The 21,067-nt window shown below is 37.3% G+C and overlaps 1 protein-coding gene across 5 annotated transcripts; it reads right to left on the reverse strand.

Moving 5' to 3' along the window:
- Window positions 1-830: 830 nt before the first annotated feature.
- LOC120414095 (leucine-rich repeat-containing protein 58) lies at window positions 831-20,610 on the reverse strand. 5 transcript variants are annotated; one of them, XM_039575133.2, is made up of 6 exons: window positions 20,468-20,610; window positions 13,827-14,472; window positions 2,182-2,398; window positions 1,549-1,738; window positions 1,340-1,433; window positions 831-1,260 (listed from the first exon to the last, which is right to left on the reverse strand). In XM_039575133.2, exons 2-6 carry the CDS (start codon window positions 14,312-14,314, stop codon window positions 1,182-1,184), a joined length of 1,068 nt encoding a protein of 355 aa, XP_039431067.1. In that variant the 5' UTR covers window positions 14,315-14,472; window positions 20,468-20,610; the 3' UTR covers window positions 831-1,181. The 5 variants fall into 5 exon arrangements, 4 of the variants coding, with proteins under 4 accessions (XP_039431067.1, XP_039431082.1, XP_039431060.1 ...); XM_039575148.2 differs by lacking the exon at window positions 20,468-20,610 and adding an exon at window positions 14,627-14,772; XM_039575126.2 differs by lacking the exon at window positions 20,468-20,610 and adding an exon at window positions 14,590-14,723.
- Between the last annotated feature and the right edge of the window lie 457 nt (window positions 20,611-21,067).

Consider the following 21,067-nt stretch of genomic DNA (forward strand, 5'->3'; position numbering starts at 1 on the left):
TGCTTCGAGATTTCAACCAATCAGAAGGTAGGTCGCAAATAGGCACAAAGAAGGTCGTATCCTAGGAGCAATAGACCCAAAATAGGGACAAAGAATGTTTTAGTTTAGTTTTCGGGCTTATGCAGTAATATAACCTATTTTTATCAAAAATGTGATTAAGTACGTGCATTAGCATTAAAAAACCAAATTATTCATGTAATATAAGCAAGCCAGCCTAATAGACTAGAGAGCCTATATGGAGAGGCGAAATGTCACTCTCAGGGTTCCAATCGAACTGTCAAATCGGGGTTCCAATCGAGCAGCAAGATCATGCAAGAACAAGGTTGGAATCAATTTGAAATAATTTTGGCAAAAAAACGAGACTTATAACAATCACAAGTATTGTAAAACTGTTGTTGATAATAATCTGGTAGTTTTTGTTATGTTTGTGCTTGTTCGGTACAAGAAAAGTGCCTGCATCTAAGAAAAACTACAAGTTTTTCAACCTTAAATTTGAATGACTTTGGGTGTTTGAAATTTCTCCCAGAACATTTCATTTCCCTATGTAGGTCCCTATAATAGACTGGCTCGTCGTTATATGGAAAAATCAAAAAAAAATTGTTTTGCTCGGAAAACACTTTTTCGCCATTTTAATCTAATATTTGCTGTTCACAAAATATGAAGCGAAATCTCTGAAACCTTTTATAACTAGTGTTTAGCCTAGCCAATTACCTTGCTAACCATTATTTTTTTTAAAATTCCTCTTTTTTTATTGTTTAAACCGGTGAAACAACTTGATGGATATTTTCACAAAATTTGCTCTTAAAAAAAAAGAAAAAGACGCATGGTGATTCGATTCGAACTGCAATAGAATTTTATTTCTCCATAATAAAATCATCCCGTTCCAACAACGGCTGTACACATCCCTATTAACGACCATATTATTATGCTTCTGGGAGGGGGCGAAAATTGACTCGTTACTGCTCTATGAGCCAAATCACAATGTTTAAAAAAAGGCTAGCCACTGTTATCCAGCTACAGAGACGAATTTGTAAATATGTATATGAATAAACCTGTGTGTGTTTGTGTTCGTGTGCGTTGAATATTGTTGAACAATATTTTGTTGCTTGCTTCGTAAATTTCTGCCTCCAGTTACCACCACAATTTAGTACGAAAATCTGCGACAGTTCACGCTGCTGCAATCACCCGAGCAGAACCTTTCGCATCATGCTGCTGCTGGCCTCGCCATGCGACACCGACGCACCCGGGTCGTCGATGCACCTGCAACATGAAAGTGGGCAAACAGTTAGTGGGCTTCATTTGGACCTCTCTCTCTCTCTCTTTTCGCTTTCATACTTACTTTGAAGAGCACAAATACTGCAGCAGCGGAATCCGGTATTTACCGCAAAAGTCGACAAATTTGATATGTTCTACGCGGTTATCGAAGAATACTCCTGCAAAAGACAAAGAGAGATTAGATGACTTGAGCGACACTTTGTGCTCTTGTGCTTAGAAAAAAGGGGGTTGTCCCACACACTATCGAACAAAGGAAGTGTGATAAGAGCTCACCTTTGCAGTTGGGGTTGACACAGCAGTTGGCGGTCTGCAGGTACTCGACCAGCGTCCGGGGCAGATCGCCCGGACCATACGGCACGGAGGCAATCTTCGTCGAACGGGCGGCCAGTTCCAGCAGCGTCGGTGGGTTGAGGGTCATGTCTTTGACGAAGCGAACGACCAGCGGGTTGTCACGCAGGCTGAGCTGTTGAGGGGAGGGGACATTATCAATTTGAACCAAATTTGTAATTTCATTGTCCTGGGAAGATGATTCAACGGAAATCGCACCTCAATTAGCAACAAAGTTGACTTGGCTGATAAGTGACCATCGTATTAAGACCGATTATCTCTTGCAATAAAGGCAAAAATGTGCAATTGCAATATTTATTACCCGTTCAGATTGTTTTCTGACTGAGAATTTCAAACTCTCTTTAAAATGCTAAAATGCTGATTCACGTCAAACATCTGTCCCAATCAGTATTTCCTCCGTTATCAGCTTCTATTCTTGCTTGGAGACATTGTTGTCAATAACGCCAACCCGTTGTTAGACTCTCTCTCACGCTCGGCAGTCATGCAATCCCAACCAGGCTCTGGCTGCTGATAACGAGGAAGATTCCTACAAATCCCAAATCTACCCCACTAACCCACCTCTGTAAGATTCTTAAGGGTTATGATGTCCAGCGGCAGATGTTTCAGATGGTTTTTGTGCAGCAGCAGCGACTTGAGGTGCACGAGCCGGGCGATCGACGGGGGCAGCGCCTCGAGCAGATTATCACAGAGTACGAGAGCGTGGAGATTGTTGAGCAGCCCGACGGTGTCCGGAATCTCGGTGATCAGATTTCCGCCGAGCGACAGCAGCTGCAGGCTGTGGAAAAGAATACAATATTAGTATATAGATGAAGATATTATTTCTTGGCGTGGAAAAATACAAATTAGAAGCCAAAATCAAGAATATTTATATCAAGAGTTTTTTTTAAATAAAAGGTCATGTAAGCTATTGTGTTTCATATGTTTATACTGCCATTCTAAGCATAATTGTCCCATGTCATTTTTTAAAGATTTTGACCTTTTGACATTTTTAAGTTTAGTTTGTCGTATACTTTTCGAAAAACCTATGAAATCAAGTACTTTGTTCGGAAACTCATCAAAAACAACACCAAGTCTGTTTCTCCCATCGTTACACTTCTACGCATAATTGTCCCACCAAGTATTTTCTTTCACGGAATCATTAGTTATACGAAGCATTGAGTCTTGTTTTTCATACTGTATAGTAAGAGGATCATAAATAAGAGTGATAAACTGCTAACTGGGGCGATTGGGGACACATAGGACGAATAAGAACCCACGGGACAATTATGCGTAGAAACACAGAAATCGATCGAAAAATTTCAATCGCGTTTTTCTCAGTTGTCCTTTTTTGAACATGGGACAATTATGCGTTGAACGGCAGTATAGGACCTAAAAAAAAGTATAGATATTAAGGGTGGGTACGTTTTTCAAAAAGTTCTCGGATCAAGTGTTAGTATGGTTCCCCTTGTAGGGCATGCCCATAGGGACTTTCATGCCAAATATCAGCTTATTTGGTTGTAAACTGGCTGCGCGCATCAGGGTTAAAGTTTACATGGGAATTACTATGGGAAAATTGGAAATTTTGTTCAAACGCTCCTACAGGTCTGGGAAAATAACGCGCCAACTTCTGGTATGGTCAGGCCTATGGGGAATGGTCAGGAGAACACTTTTCCCGAAGAGAGCATATGGATTCGTTGTCCCTAGACCTGGCGCATCGGCAAACAATCCGATGTCTCCGAAATCAACGGTTTTCCCTCAAAAAGCATCAAATTTTCCTTAGCAGGCTATGAAAGTTTGATGAACACCGCGACGCCATATGTCAGGCAGCTACCAAGTGGTTAAAATATTTGCAAAAAAATACAAATTTGCTATGCAAAGATTCTGAATTCGACTAAATAATATCAGGATTGCTCGAAATGATCATTTTCTAGTTAAAAGAAGGTTTGCAATTGAATATTCCAGCCATTTCTCACCCACGTGGCAGCAACTGTTTCAGTGTTTTTTTACATTTGGAAGGCGCAATAACTATCCAATTCTTACTAATTCTCGGAACTTAGCTCTTTATTAGATTTGGAAAAACTTTCCCGAAGACACCATATTTTTTAGGATTTTTTGTTTAAAATTTATTAGCTTCCAAAAATCAGGGACGTTTGGCAAAATTATTACTAGTTTTTTTTTTGTTTAATTAGTATTTCTCATTTCTGGAGCAACTTTTAAAAAGTTTTTTTAACAAACTTAGAACTGTTGAGAGGTAGCTGGAGAGGCCAGCTATTTTTTACACTTTGTGTTTTGTGAAAAAGTTTCCTGAAGCTTGAGAATTTGCAAAATAGTTTAGGGTTGGAAAATTTTAGGGTTGGAAGTTTGACTTGTTTTATGTGACTTTGCCAATGTTTTTAAAAATGTTTTTTTTTTTTAGTGGTCGACTTTGGCTCTGTTTTTTATTAAAATTTCCTATATTTTAAGTAAAAAGAAGTATGCGGTAACTTTTGTAGTGTCCCAGACTATGCATCTACGCATTGTTTTTTTACAATTTAAATGACAATGGTGCCATTTTAAAGCAGAAAATGTGAAAAACAAGCAAAAAATTGAAAAAGTGACTGTAAAAACATGAAAAAATAAGATAGGCAAAATATAATGATATGAGGTGGTAGAATAGGCCAAATACTACCAAAAACAAACATGAACTAAACAAGATAAATGAAAAATAAAATACTAAAAATGAAACATGACAAACATAAAACAAGAGAAGGAATGTTTTTCGTAGAACAAAAGGTGCTCAAAATTATCTCATGAAAACGGGAAAAATAAAAATCTTCGAAAAAAAAATTGGGCAGTAGAGGGTTAATTCTAAATTCAACTAAAAGAAGGGAAAGTATCATAAAAAACATAAATACAAACCCAATTGATTTTCAAATAAAGGTAGGGAAAATACATAACAATAACGCAACTGTCAAATATTTAACTTACTGAATCCACCATTAGGTGATTGATGCCTTCCTCATAATCATCTATATGAATACACAGCCTTAAAAAAGTATATAAATAACACTTAAGCACTTATAACATTTGATAGGGTTGTCAGATCTTCAATCTTTTGGGCTCGTTTAATAGGTCTTTCAAATACCTTTTAAAAAAATATAACATGACGGGTTTTCTTGTAAAAACCACCCATTTTTTGCAAACTTCCGGACTTAAGTCTAAACCGTTTTGAGGCATAGCTTTTGATGTACTAATCGAATCGAATGAGACCAAAACGGTTAAAATCCGTTCAGCCAGTCTGGAGATAATCGAGTGATAATGTTTCGATTGTAGGGATGTCAAACACACACAGGCATTTGTTCAAAACATGGTTGTCATGCCATGGCACACTTTTTTGTAATGTTGATACCTGGGTCGAACGGAGAGAATCTTCTGTCTCATTTTACATTTTCACGAGTTCTCCTTTCTGCTCTCACAGCCGCAAGCTTATGGAGGTGGTTCGCACTGACAGCGGCTCGACATCCTCTCCACATGCCTTAGGTTGGTACCACTGAGTGATTTTGACATTTTCGGCCTGCACCATTCATAATGCCATCTTTGCTTAAAAATCTAGATACGTGAAGGAGGGTCTAGGACGTCAAATTAAGAAGTTCATTTTTCGAGTGATTTTAAAGCCTTTCCTCAGTGTGGTGAGGAAGGCAAAAAGGGACAATTTCATGACAAACTCAAATATCAAATATTCAAAAAGTACATCTTTTGAGAGATTTGCCCTTCTGAAAGTTGAATTTAAAGTAAAAGAAAGGAAAATTTAATTTAAAAAAACGATTGACAAATACTTCAAGAAAGGAAAAGTGTAGATCCCTTCTTTAGGTTGAATAGTGAACGGCCCGAGCGGTTTAGGCTTTCAGGATTTTTGTGATATTTACTTGTAGAGTCAAAACAGATCAGTAAACTTCACTTATCTGTATATTACACTTTTTAAAGATTACATTTTTGCGGTAACACTCTCAACTTTTACGCGCACGATCACATCACTCAACTATTTGTTGCTAATTTCATTAAGACCTTCGTCGAGCCAATTCTCTACGTTGAAGCCAGACTTGTCCTCCAGACCTCTTCGCCGAGCCATGCCAGACCCGAACTCTGCTACGTCCCTGGTTGACTCCACGGCGGCTAAGTCCCGGCGGACTCTTCCCAGCGGCTAAGTCCCGGCGGACTCTTCACAGCGGCTAAGTCCCGGCGGACTCTTCACAGCGGCTAAGTCCCGGCGGACTGCGGCCTCCACCGCTAAGTCCGGCTGGACTGGGGCCTCTGCTACTGGTGGCTGCTGGCGGGTCCGGCTGGTCTGGGGCTTCTTCAGGATCTGGAACTGGACTGGGCTTGAACTGGCTGGAACTGACTGGAACTAACTGGAACTAACTGGAACTAACTGCCCTCCTCAAGAATTTTGGGGTTTTTATAGTCAGTCCCCGAAAACTCTACTAAATTTTGTTCTACTAAAAGTGGTCCGTTTCGATGAGAAGCATCGATGAACCTCATGAATTAAATTATGCAGACCTCTGCAATTCTTCATGACTTTCCGTATGGTGTAGTGAGTACACCTCAAAATCGGAATCATGGGTTCGAACCATTGTCGTGAAACTTTAAATTATGTTATTGGAATATCAAAATTATGTTCCTAAAACATTCTCAAAAATGTTGGTCAATAATGAGAAGGTCGAATTCTCCATTGAACGAACATGCCAATGAATTTGGTTAAGCCACACCCTCAATTTCCCCTGTGGAAAAACATCGCACATTCATAATTGAAAGCTTAACCATTTTTTTGATTGCCTAACAATTGGCGAAATTTAATAAAGGGCTTTTCAGGTGAGGATGACTCATGATCCACACCTGTACATAAGCTTAATTATTTGTCGCGCAACGCGAGTCGACGGGTAAAATTATTTATGCTTGCGTAAGCGCGCATGGTCAGAACTGTGGTGAGGATCGAAAAATGGACAAATTTAATGATTTAAATTTGAGGTCGCTGCATTCCCCCACACTTACCAGCTAGATGTTTGTATTCTTGAAAAGCATTAAGAACATCTATCGAAAGTTATTTGTAGGTTGAAATATGATACCCAAAGTTAATAATTTAAATTGTAAAAAAAATACTTTGCAAAAAATCATAAAAAAAACTTAAATGGTTGGCTATAAAAATTGATTTAAAAAAATTGGTTCGGTTAATCTCCCCCACACTTATCAGCTAGATGATCGTCTGAAAGAAATGATCATCTATGGAAAGAACATTGTCGGGTGTAGTGATCGCGCGGTTTACAATTTGTTCTTCTTGTGCTTTCTTGTAAATTGCTTTATAATTATAATTGTTCTGTTGATTTTTCTACTTTAAAATTATTTTCATTACTCTTTTGATCTTCTGTCCTGTTAAATTACTTGATTTACTGTTTTGAACTTCTCTTGTAAAAATATTTTCATTGAAACTGATTTAAATAAACTTGCATTTGAAATTAATTTTCATTATCTCTCCTAAAAAAAATCATTGCATTTTTCCCACTGTAAGCAAAATTTGTTGTTGTTGTAGAACTGTGTTGATCGGCTGGTTGTTATCGTCGTCGTCTTCCATCAAAAATTGTCTTTCTCGTGAGGCTATTCATTCCACAGTGACTTGATCAATTGGTCAGTTTTCGAGGCTAAGGTGTTGAATTTCGTCGATTAGTGCAATTGTCGTTTTCATCATTAATTATGCTTCATAACCCAGCTGTGAGTTGACTTTGGTCAGTTTTGAGAGTGCATTGACTTCTCACTTGCTGAGTATTGTGAATTGTTCGTAAATCCAGTATATTTGTCCAAAATTGACTTTTCCAGTTGCTTTGCATCTTTGACAATCTCAAATTATTGACATCGGTTGATGTAATTCTTGTTTAGGAAATGTTGTTTGACCAAAATTGTCTTTTCGTGTAATTTGCAACTTTGGCTTTTGTAAATTAATGACATCGGATGATGTTATCATTTGTTTATCATGATCTTCTCCTTTTCAATAGTTTCAGACGTGCAGTATGATCTCAACTTGCATTTTTGTTCCATAATTGATGTTTCGCATTTCTATCATCTTTACTTCGCATAATTCCACATTTCGATTGGTAATTTGTTTTACGTGAATGTCTCGTTACTAGAATTGCGTCTTAATCCTTAATACCATGTGGAAGGTCAATATATTTACTCAATTCTTTGTGTACCGTAACACTGTTTAATATCATAAAAGTAGCTTCGGCTTGTTCAAATGGTATAATATTTTTAGAAAATTTTAAAACGTTAAAATCGATATCTGTATCTTGGAAATCCTTGTAGGTAAATGTTTCATCGTTGCTATCATCGTCATTATCTAAGTTTATGTCAATTTGTTGAAGTCCATTCATATTATTATTCCAATTAGTGTTGTTTCTAGATAAATTCTTTCTGTTTGAAGTATTTGTTGTGTTTTGATTATCTGAAATATTTTGTCTATTTTGTTTTGCTTGTTGACGAGTTGTAATTGCTACTAATTTTGATGCTTGTTTATCATCTGCATGATCTTCATCATTATTTAAACGTGATAGAAAATCTGCAACCACATTGTCCTTTCCTTGCTTGTAACGAATTTCACATCCAATGCCTTGGATTTTCAAACGAAGTTTTGTCAAAGTTGGTGAAGTTTCCTTCAAATGCCATAGAGCTACCAACGGTCTATGATCTGTGTAAACGATAAAATCTTGGTTATAGATAAAATGTTTGAAGTGGTCTACTGCCCAAACAATAGCTAGTAGTTCCTTCTCGATAGTAAAATAATTTCTTTCTGCCCCGATAAGCGCACGACTTGCGTAAGCGATAGGGTGATCATTTGATTTCTCATTAGTAAGAACTGCTCCGATAGCATAATCGCTAGCATCAGTTGTCAAAACAAATTTGTCATTGTAGTTCGGTCTAACTAAAACTGGTTCTGAAATTAAATAGTTCTTTAATTCTTCGAAAGCATTTTCACATTCTTGTGTCCAAATAAATTTCACATTTTTCTTTAATAATGCATTAAGTGGCTTACGTTTATCTGCAATGTTTGGAATAAATTTTCCATAAAAATTAATAGTTCCCAAAAATGATCTCACATTTTTAATCGTCTGCGGCCTTTTCATGTTTTTGATTGTATCAATATTTTCACTAGTTGGTCGAATACCTTCTTCATTAATAATATGACCCAAATATCTGACTTCTTTGTGTAAAATTTTACATTTTGATGGTTCAACTTTTAAATTATGTTCATGTAATGCATTCAAAACTTTATATAAATTTTCATTGTGTTCTTCGATAGTTCTACCGAATACAATAATATCATCCAAGTATACAAACGCATTAACTGGTTGTATTTCATAAATAAGTGTGAATGTAAATTTTTGAAATGTTGATGGACTATTTTTCAGTCCCATTGGCATTCTTAAAAATTCATAATGTCCTAAAAATGTTGAAAAAGCGGTTTTCGCAGCATCCTTTGGGTTAATTGGGATTTGATAAAATCCTGATTTCAAGTCAATGGTTGAGAAATATCGAGCTTCTCCAATACTGTCCAAAATTTCGCTAATAAGCGGTATAGGGTACACAAATGGTTTAGTAATTGTATTTAGGTCTCGAAAATCCACTACAATTCTGTAGCGTTTATTGCCTTCGGCGTCTAAGTCTTTCTTTGGGATGCATAATACCGGTGCATTCCACGGACTTTTACTTGGGCGTATTATCCCTAATTTTAGCATTTCTTCCACTTGTTCTTCTACGTGTTTCTTGGTAGCTTCAGGAAATCTATATTGTCTTTTATTAATTGGAATTTCAGTTGTTGTCTCTATATCGTGCATGGTTAAATTGGTATAAGTCAACTCGTCACCCTCTAAATAAAATATTTCATTAAAATCATTCAAAATATTATTAATTTCTTGATTGATATCGCCTTTCAAGTGGTCTGTTTTAACCAATTCATAAATTTTTCTCATTCTTTCATTGCCTGTAAGTTTCTCATGCTTCATGTTTTCAATCACATCATAATCCCGATCATTTTCTAAATTCATCTCTTTTGGGTAATCTTGGTTATCATCATCAATTTCAATTTGATCGTCATAATACTCTTCAATGCACGGTTGGATTCTGCCATTGCAGCCATTGTCATTATCATAATTATTTCCATTATTTTCATCATAATTTGTATTAAAATTGTCATAACTATTTGCTTCAATACCTGCCATATTTACTTTGTTTATATTTTCAATGTCATTGATTCTAAATAAATTGGTCATTTCATGATTATTATATTGCATATTATTTGTGTCAGGCGTTCGTAAAACTATGTTGTCGAAACTTTGACTAATATATAAGGTGTATTTCTTTAGAAAATGTGCTCCAAGAATTGCAACATCAGCAAAATGCTTCAAAATGTAAAACTTTTCCTCGTATTTTGAATTTCCTATCAATAAAATCATATTTACAGATCCTACTGTATCTTCTGCTATTCCATGAACCCCTCTAATGGAAATTCTATCGTTGAAATCAATGTTAGTTAAACGCATATTACTAACCACATCCCATCTTACAAAATTGTTACATGATGCGGAGTCAATTATAAATTTGTGAAATTTTGTTGGATTTGCCAAGGTAGCAATATTTGCATAAAATATTGAATCATTATTGAAATTGATTTTTAATGTTTCATGTGGTGGAATGTATTCGTTAAATTGCAGTTTAAAATTATTTGGAATTTGATTTTTATTGCGTCGACTATTTGTATAAGTTCGTTTTAAAGTGCTCTTTGCAGTATTCGTTTTATAACATTCATAAAATTTGTTAGCTTGATAATTATTTCTGTGATAATTTTTTTTTATTTTTGTTGTTCCTGAAATTTCTGAATTTTCTGTCAAAATTAAGGTTTGAATTTTCAGTACTAGCAAGTAACCTTTGTTCGAGAGTTCTTAAAGACTCTCTGTCAATTCGTTCATTTTCTAAAAATTCTAGCAAATTTTCCAACTTCATATGACGGTTATTAGTGGCAATTGCTTTGATTTCATTATTTATAATTCCAACTATAAAGTGGCTTTTTAAGCAATAACCTGTAAATGAATTTTCGTTGTAACTTTGATCAATTTTTATGATTTCGTATTTTATGTCAAGAACTCTTCCTGCATATGATTTAAATGATTCATCCCGTCCTTGTTTCAGAGTTTCAATTTGTTCAATTATACTACCAAAAGTAGTTTTGATACCAAACTCTCTAATTAAATTTGCCTTGGTTTCTTCCCAAGTGGTTGCATAAATTCGGTTAATACGTGCTGCTGCTTTAAATTTTAGTTTCATAAAAACAATATTTAAAAATTTACTCTGATCTTCGCCTTCAGGAATTTGATCAGCATAATAATTTATTAATATTAAAAATTGCTCCAGTGAGTCTAATGACCCATCAAATTCTGGAATAAGCTGGATTAAATCCGTCATCTCCAAATTCGCCATCTTTAACGGTGCACATCAACAAGAGCTTTTGCACCAAGATTTTTGTTACAGATATTTTAGTATTTTCGAAACTACGGGAACTATCGATATAATGTTTTATTCATCCCCTAAAGTACTGTCTACTAAGTGATTTACAACAAAATTTGCCTGTTTTTACAATCAGATTTGTGCAGGATTGGGTCCGTAAGTTTGTCAATTTTGGCATAAGAAGACAACAACTTCCTTGGTTGCTGTGCACCCTTTTAAGCGTGTTTTTAACTATTTACATCAAATTTCGGTATAACTTTTGTTTACTCACCCTAAACTGCCAGATTTCCATGGTCGTCTTCTTGGGTGTCCGATGCGGCCGAATTTCGTCTCCAGTTGATCCAGATGATCTCGTCATTGTTGAATCCCTAGTGTTGTCCATCGTTGGCCGGTTTTGAAATTTTCGGTGCTTCTGCCATTGGTCGAGCCCGTTTTGGTTCCATCTCGTACTGCTGCATATTTGCTTCCATCTTAGAACTCCTCACATAACATTTTCTTCAATTTAACGTTTTTTTTACACTATTTTAACTGTTTGTCACCTCGCGAAATCATTTTGTTCATTAACTTTCACACATAATCACATTTTCAACTCTCGGTTTTGTCCAATCAAAATGGCGTGTCCAAACACACACAGCGTTGCTTTCCGCTGTCACCACCTGAACGGCCCGAGCGGTTTAGGCTTTCAGAATTTTTGTGATATTTACTTGTAGAGTCAAAACAGATCAGTAAACTTCACTTATCTGTATATTACACTTTTTAAAGATTACATTTTTGCGGTAACACTCTCAACTTTTACGCGCACGATCACATCACTCAACTATTTGTTGCTAATTTCATTAAGACCTTCGTCGAGCCAATTCTCTACGTTGAAGCCAGACTTGTCCTCCAGACCTCTTCGCCGAGCCATGCCAGACCCGAACTCTGCTACGTCCCTGGTTGACTCCACGGCGGCTAAATCCCGGCGGACTCTTCCCAGCGGCTAAGTCCCGGCGGACTCTTCACAGCGGCTAAGTCCCGGCGGACTCTTCCCAGCGGCTAAGTCCCGGCGGACTGCGGCCTCCACCGCTAAGTCCGGCTGGACTGGGGCCTCTGCTACTGGTGGCTGCTGGCGGGTCCGGCTGGTCTGGGGCTTCTTCAGGATCTGGAACTGGACTGGGCTTGAACTGGCTGGAACTGACTGGAACTAACTGGAACTAACTGGAACTAACTGCCCTCCTCAAGAATTTTGGGGTTTTTATAGTCAGTCCCCGAAAACTCTACTAAATTTTGTTCTACTAAAAGTGGTCCGTTTCGATGAGAAGCATCGATGAACCTCATGAATTAAATTATGCAGACCTCTGCAATTCTTCATGACTTTCCGTATGGTGTAGTGAGTACACCTCAAAATCGGAATCATGGGTTCGAACCATTGTCGTGAAACTTTAAATTATGTTATTGGAATATCAAAATTATGTTCCTAAAACATTCTCAAAAATGTTGGTCAATAATGAGAAGGTCGAATTCTCCATTGAACGAACATGCCAATGAATTTGGTTAAGCCACACCCTCAATTTCCCCTGTGGAAAAACATCGCACATTCATAATTGAAAGCTTAACCATTTTTTTGATTGCCTAACAATTGGCGAAATTTAATAAAGGGCTTTTCAGGTGAGGATGACTCATGATCCACACCTGTACATAAGCTTAATTATTTGTCGCGCAACGCGAGTCGACGGGTAAAATTATTTATGCTTGCGTAAGCGCGCATGGTCAGAACTGTGGTGAGGATCGAAAATGGACAAATTTAATGATTTAAATTTGAGGTCGCTGCAATAGTAAATAAAAGAAGGGAAATTTCATTTAAAAAAAAAATTGCAAAATAATAAAAGAACAGCAAAGTTTACATCTATTGAGAGATAAGGCCATTTTTTAAGGATTTTAAATGAGATAGGGAAAAACTGCTTTAAAAAAATGTAAGAAGAGAGTAAATCCCTTCTTCAGGTTTGATTTAAAAAAGGGGAAAATAGCAGTAAAACTTTATTGCAAAACAATTTAAGAAGGTCAAAACATACATCACTTCATTAAGTTGAATTTTAAATTAAAAAAAAAACATAAATAAAATGTGTACAAGCATAATAAGATTACAAAATTTATGTTGAAAAATGGAACAAGATTAAAATCCTTTTGTAATCCCAATAACTTTACTTTACTAGATTGTTTTGTTTTTCTTCAATTTGAGAAAAACAGAATGATTTTTTGTACCTAGAGTTACAAAAATGATAAATCTTATATTTTTAAAGTTATGGAAATGAACAGTGTTAAAATCACGAAAAGCAAACTAAAGCTGTAAATCAAATGTAATTATTATAAGAAAGATTTAATAAAGTTCATTTAATTCAAAAAAAATAAATGATTTTAAAAATAACGCCAAAGTTTTTTCCCAAAACTGGCTTACAATGGAGAAAAAAAAATCAGGCATGTTACCTCTTTACAAGTTCCACCGAAATTTGTTAACTGAGATCTTTAAAGTTAGTCTAAGAATAGATAGGTGAAAATGTTGATGATTTATTTAAGATGCACCCCAAATAAATACGACATTGCGTACTAGAGAGTTTATACCTATTTGTTCTTATACTGTTTCTCAATGATTGAAAATATGGAAATTGAACCGCACAAAAAGGAACAAATTATGATCAACATCTTAACGCATAGGTACTCACTTTTGCAGCTTCCAGATGTCCTTGGATACGTTGGTGATTTGGTTGCCCCCGAGATAGAGATACTTGAGCGCCTTCAGCTCCGTGACCTGCTCGGGAAACTGCGTGAAGCGATTCCCGCTCAGATTAAGCTCCTTCAGCGTGGTACCGGCGGCCAGCATCGACTTGGGCAGCGAGTCGTCGCCGAGCCGGTTGTTCTTGACGATCAGCGTCGACAGCTGGCACTGCATCACCGCTTCCGGTATCCGGTCCAGGCTGTTGTTGCTGAGGTCCAGCACGCGCAGATTCTCAAACTCGGCGATCGACGCCGGAACGACGGCCAGGTTGTTGTGGTTCAGCAGCACCGTCTCGATGTCCTCGGCCAGCTTTTTCGTTTTGCACATGCGCAGCAGATCCTCGTCCAGGTGGCGCTTGTTGGCATGGCCAAAGTCGACGGTTTTCTGCTCGCGCGCGTCGCTATCGCCGCTGTCGGACGTGTACACGATATCCATGGTCGCGGGGGGTTTGTTGTAATGGGAGCACACTAATTGTAGCAAGCACAAATCTTCCTGCACGATTCAATCCGATCACGTCTGGCTGGATGTGAAAACTTGTAGCTACATTTCACGACTGGGCTTCATGCACAACGACGTCGACCAACTGCCGAGCACTGATAACGAGAAGTGAGAAGAGTGCTTGATTAGTACTACCTCTTTATATACGTGTGCCAACGACGACGACAGTCTGGAATTATCAACGTCCCATTCTCCACACATGCAATACACACAGTGAACCGAAAAAAAGGTCGGTGTCGGTATTTGTACTTGATCCAGGAAGAAGAGCCGAAGCCATCCACAAACACCTCGTCAGGGCGTACAGATATCTCGTGACCCCACGCCGACGACTAAATCGGAAACCCCACGGATTACTCGAGGCGGGAGTCCTCTCGTGTCAACGCCGAACCGCTGACTGCTAGAACCGCAAGTTCTACCCCGGACTCAGTGGACTCTCTGTAATACGCAAAAACAGCTCGGTGTTGGTGAGCTCACCCACTTGGACTCAATCAACTGATAACGAACCTCTCGGTCTAACTAATAGCTACGCTACAACACAGAAGCAGCACAAGCAGTTGAAATTGATGCACGGAACAGAATACGACAGATTGAAAGTGGACGATTTTATGACGACGAGCCGAGGGAAGAAATCATACGGTTCGATGCAATAATGCAGTAATTCGCAGGCTCATGGGATGGGTGTTTACATTGCACTTTAGTGCGCTTATTGGCTATTGAGATTGAGGCTGATACCGGAGAAGATTGCGAGAATCTTTGTTGTTGTCGGATTGAATGTGACGACAGGATTTGCTTCAATTGATTAGAAAGTAGACACGTTGAGGACACTGCTGTTATGGATTGTGTGTAATAAACACACTACCCGATTGAATACACATATGAGTATTAATTAGAATTCAGAACCTAACTACGATTTCTACTACAGTCCAGACTCGATTATCCAGAGCCTTGATTACACCAACCAACAAAATTTCTACGAATCATTCGAAACCTGGAATGTGTGACTACAAACCTACTTGACAAAATTTAACTGTATGCTTTGTAATTTTTTTAGTAGTCTGATGAATGGGTAAAATAACTAAAGCTAATAACAGGAAAATGAACTGAAAATAACATGGAAATAACATAAAGTTGATCTTGTAATAACATATAAATAACATTTATCAGGAGAAAAAAATATCCAATCGACTCTTCATTTTGCATAGTTCTGTGAACTGATGCTACTTTTCCTCGATAATCCTTTCAATATCGACAAGAGACCATTCATAAACCACGTGGACACTTTTTGGAAATACTACACGTGGTTTATGGATGTCCCCCAAAATATTGTCTTGATTCATTCAAACATCTACCCTGGTACTAAAGACCACCAAATCTATAGGCCATCTCCAAGGCTGGGGGCAAACATCGAAGCAAATAAAATTTGCTTCCCCGCGTAGGGCGTCCAATTTTCCCGGGTTTTGAATTTCCCGTGAAACGGGAAAAATATTTTCGGAATCCCGGGAATTCCCGGGATCCCGGTAAATTTTTGAATCAGTAATAAAATCTATGTTTCATCATATTTGTTATGTTTTCAAGCTTAAAATCATTGAATTAGCTTAATAATATCAAATGGTGATAATCCTCACTTCAATCTAAACAAAGACGACAGTTTTAAAATAGCCTAAAAGATTTTTTTTTGTCTTTGTGGTGTTTTTTTCTTTTATATATATTTTTATATGACATGACTAAAACAGCTTAAAAAAAAAATGTTATATGTCTAAAAAACAAAAAACGACAATAAATAAAATGATACCAGTCAATGTAAAATTTTAGATAAGTTTTGAATTCATTGTTTTATATAAAACATATTTTACAAATTATCTTCAAGTTACTACCGCCAACCGAGGGAAAATCAGAATTACAGTCTAAATAGGTACAGGAGATTTTAGAGCAATACATTTGGAAGTACACATTGTTTTGTTCTGTTCCTGTTTTAACCGAAGTCATCCAAAACGTCATGCAATTATTTTTTGCTTTAATAGCTGTATTTATTTGTTACATTTGTACGTATTTGCTCTAGATGTTTGATTATAAATAATTTGATATGAGATTGTTTTTTTTTAATTTAAAATCGAAAATATACGTAAATATATCCAGTCTTTAAAAAAAATAGAGAAAAAAAATTAAAGCACTAGGCATTTTGCGGACCTGTTAATTAAAATTATAATATTTTTTTCCTAAATAGCCAATTTAATGCTGAGATTTGCTGAATACAAATTTCAATTCATTTTATTGTTCTACTATTTTCACAACCAAATCTGAAATTCCAGACCAAAATATGATTTTTTTTTTCAATTTCGGGAATTCCCGGGACAAATTATAGAAAATCCCGGGATTCGGGAATTCCCGGTTTTGGAAAAATCCCGGGATTTTCGTCCCGGGAATTCCCGGGATGGACGCACTACCACCGCGGTACCTGTCGCTGTAGCAAATTTACTCCCAGTTCAACGGGATTTCGCTTTGCTACCCGTTTTTCTTCCGGTTGGATACCGCGTCAAATTAAATAATGCACGAAAAAAGGATAAAAATCGAAAAAAATATATTTAGAAATTTAAAAATATCATTGGTTTTCTACGCAGATAGGACCTTTTCAAAATTTAAACTAGAAATAAATAAATTTAAAAAAAATAAGAGATTCAAAAAGAAAAGAAAAAATCTAAAATAAAGAAACTGCAAAACTTATAGAAAAAAGATTTTTTTCTGAAAAAAGAGATAGAAAACAAAACAAAATAAAAAAATACAACGCAACTAAAAATCAACAAATCCATAGAGGGCCTTCCATAAACCACGTGACCACCACCACTTTATTTTGGGGGGAAGGAGGTTTTAAGCGATTAGCCACGCTCCACACCAAAAAAATGTATGGACAATTTTCTACGAGGGGAGGGAAGGGGGGCGATCGTTTTTGAGATTTCCAAAAAGTGTCCACATTGTTTATGGATGGTTCCTAACAAGAAATTGAAAAAAAATGAAAAAATCAAGGCTGTTTCCAATATTTTTTAAAAGCCAAAAAAATTGTGCGTTGCAAATATTTTCAAACGTTATGCACACAAAATTGAGAAATAAACATTAAAAAAAAATAATTACGAAGAAAATTAAACAATCAGGAAAGTTAAAAGCACATTTTAAAATCAAACGAAACAATGAAGTTTCAAATCAGTTTAAAAATATCAACAAATCAAAACAGGCACAAAATCTATCAAAACATAATCAAACACAAAAAATAAACTAAATAATAAAATTAATCGAAAAAATATATAATAGGTACCGTCATCTGGGGCGAATCGGGGCACATGGGGCGAATTGGGACAGCAGTTTAAGCAATGTTTTAGCCTAATATTTTAGTATTTTTGAGTGATTTCCCAGTTAGACCAGATTCAGAGCAACAAAATGTGTGTTTTTTATTTCCAAATTTGAAGCTTTTAACCCTCTACAACCTAACCCCGCTAAAAAAATCGCAACAAAAGCCATTTTTTGATGTTTTTTTGAACTCTAAAAAATTTAGAAAATTTCAGGGATGGATGTTAAACTTGTTTTATGTGACTTTGCCAATGTTTTTAAAAATGTCATTTTTTAGGGGTCAACTTTGGCTGTGTTTTTTAATTAACATTTCCAATATTTCAAGTAAAAAGAAGTATAGTCCAGACTTGATTATCCGAAGTTTGGATAATCCGAAGTTCGATTATCCGAAGGTTTGTATAGGGCTTCGGAAAATCGAAACATAAAAAAAAATATTTTTTTTTTCAAATTTAAAATTCGGTTACCAAATCGGTTAGTTTAGTCAAATTTAAATAGCATATTGACTGCCTATTAAATTACGAAATGTATTTATTTTTTCAATATTTCATTACCGCCATTTTGGCCGCCATGTTGGATTCAAAAATTCTAAATCAGCGTAGTTCAGGGATCATACTAAAGTTAGACAATCCAAAATATGATGTCGTGATTCGATTATCCGAAGTGAAACTTTACCAAGGCCTTTGGATAATCGAGTCTGTTTCCCAAACTATGTCCCTACGCATTTTTTTACAATTTAAATGATAATGGTTCCATTCGATGTCAGAAAATGCGAAAAACAAGCAAATCAAAAAATCGAAAAAGTGACTGTAAAAACATGACAAAATTAGAAAGTCAGAGGTAGAATAGGCCAAATACTGCCAAAAACAAAGATGAACTGAACAAGATTGATGCAAATTAAAATACCTACTTAAAATAAAACAGGAAAAACATAAAACAAGAGAAGTAAAGTTTTTCGTAGAACAAAAGTTGCTGAAAATGACTTCTGAACAAGGGAAAAATTAAAATTTCGAATAAAAATTTGGACAATAGAGTGTAGAGTGCTCATATTTAAACTGTAGTCCCGATTCGCCCCAGTTGACGGTAACTGTTACATTTTTTTATTATTTGTGTAACACAAGATAATAGAAAGCTAATAGGTAGAACTACATTAGCACAGATGTAAATAAAATAGATTATTGAAAATACTTTTCAACTATTTCAATTAAGTCCATGCAGAAACGCAACGGTAAAGCACTGCTCACCTTGTAAGAAGAGATTGCATTCAAATTGGTCAACAATAGCACAGTTCCGCGAACAACTATAAAACTAATATCACAATTAACAGAAAATCGTCCGCAAAGTAAACTTATTGCGTGTAATTTTCCTCCGCAAACCAGTACGGATCCTCCTCTTCGCTGCCACTTTCGATCAACTGTTTCAACGTTTTCCCCTTTTGTCGCACATAATCCTGATACCAACTGTTGATTTTACTAGCCTGACGCTCCTCAAAATAGCTGATGGCGTCGTGCACGAAAATATCATTTTCCATCACAAAATCCGCCGACAATGCCTGTCTCGCCAGTCCATCGGCAGTTTCGTTGCCATCAACCTGGACATGGCCGGGAATCCACTGGATCGTGGTTCGATTTCGTTTGGCTTTCTCGAGGATATCGTTCGCGACCGAGTTACGCATGCGTGAGTTGCGACTCTTTTTGAGAAACAAACAAGCGGGTTGGCTGTCGGTTAGAAGGACGGCGTTTTGAATCCCTCGCTTGTCGATGTGCTGCATGGCCACCTGAATAGCCAACGTTTCGGCAGTGGAAATACTGGTCCCTAGCTTGAGTTGCATCATAATTCGGGTGCCATTTTCCTCGTCAAACACGCCAATCCCGCAGCGACCGTCGCTCGATTTGGATGCGTCGGTGAATATTCTCGGTCTGTTGTAGTACTCCGTGCTCAGGAGATACTCTGCGAGATGTTTTAGAACATGCGCGTCGGTGTTGGTCTTATAGGTCGTGGTCAACAGATCCATCGTAGGGCAGACCTGCACCTCCAGCAGCAAATCTGGCACCCGAATGTGCTTCGCTATTGCCTCAAAGATGTAACGATTTTCAAGGAACAGCCTCTGGACGAAGGACAGCTTGTCAAGGTCGACGCCGTAATTGTTGCCCAGATCCTGCAACTGACTGTACACGTAGTTGTTGCTCCGGCAGTGATGGGCAATCTCCCGGGCAGCGACAATCTCCCGCAAAACACTCAACTGCTCCCGGCGGGCCTCGTCATCCCTGCTGCTGGAACGACGATTACAAACGGCCACCGTGGATGCAGCTGGCGACGACCCGATGTTGGGGATCCGGTAAGGTCGTGGCTGTTTGCATATCACGCAGCAATACTCATTCCACTGTCTAACCAGTTTCTTGCACAAACTGGTCCAGAGCTCGTACGAGGAATACATCACCGTTTTCAACCGACTGTTTCCCACTTTACATAACAGGAATCACTAACAAGCGAAACTACGCAGTAAAGCGCCACTCAATACCGTCAATATTTACACCAAGCCCAATCAACACTTCCCGTGACGAAAGTTGCGAAATTCTTCGCCCAGAGTCCACTTCCTCAGCCTATCTGCGCAAAACGACGGTGCGTCCGAGGGAAACCACCAGAAACTACTCCGACAACGGAACGGAAACAAACAAATCTAGCAAAACACTGTAACCTTCGGCTGGCCGGATGAAATTGCACTTTCGTTCGCTATTTTCAATGCCAACGTACCTATTTATACGTAAATATATGGAGCGCACTTGCAAATCATGCAAAAATCGTCACACTGCTGGCAGCCAGAGATAAACAAACCTGATGATGGAAAAGCGATGAAAACAGAAGGGGATCGCTGATTTGACAGTTGCACCCACTGCGGCCATGGTTTTCAGTGGCACCCACTACACTCAACACAAAACTGTTGAAAATTTTGGTTTTACTTTTAACTGTAGTTTTATTTTCAACCAAAATCTGCTGTAAAATCTGCAAAATGGAGTTAAACTTATTGTGAACTTGCCGTAAAGTTTACCATGCCGCACACAATCTCACTTTTAATTTCTCGATAGATTTATTTATCTAAGTGCGCATGTTAATATTGCGCGAGCCGCAATCCTTCGCCAACCAAAACTTTTTTCTTTCTTAACTCAGACATTTGGTTGTATCATTGCCGAGATACAAATATATGAAGTTAGCATTTTCAAAAAACGGGTGCCACGATATCTCAACACTGCCTTAACCTTGGCCTTGACCAAATCGGCTCAAAATTTTTGTTGAAGACTTATTAAACCGGTCCCGTGTGCATGACGAAGGCCGATTTTCAAAAAGTTTATTTTT

Source organism: Culex pipiens, chromosome 3, assembly GCF_016801865.2.
Source record: "Culex pipiens pallens isolate TS chromosome 3, TS_CPP_V2, whole genome shotgun sequence".
Taxonomy (NCBI): domain Eukaryota; kingdom Metazoa; phylum Arthropoda; class Insecta; order Diptera; family Culicidae; genus Culex; species Culex pipiens.

Bases quoted from the DNA above. Each gene is read 5' to 3' on its own strand.
- LOC120414095 (XM_039575133.2), bottom strand. From the start codon at position 14,314: ATGGATATCGTGTACACGTCCGACAGCGGCGATAGCGACGCGCGCGAG. The intron at 1,739-2,181 runs GTGGGTTAGTGG...TCCCCTCAACAG, and splicing joins CCCTTAAGAATCTTACAGAG to CTCAGCCTGCGTGACAACCC. The intron at 1,434-1,548 runs GTGAGCTCTTAT...TGTCTTTTGCAG, and splicing joins TGTCAACCCCAACTGCAAAG to GAGTATTCTTCGATAACCGC.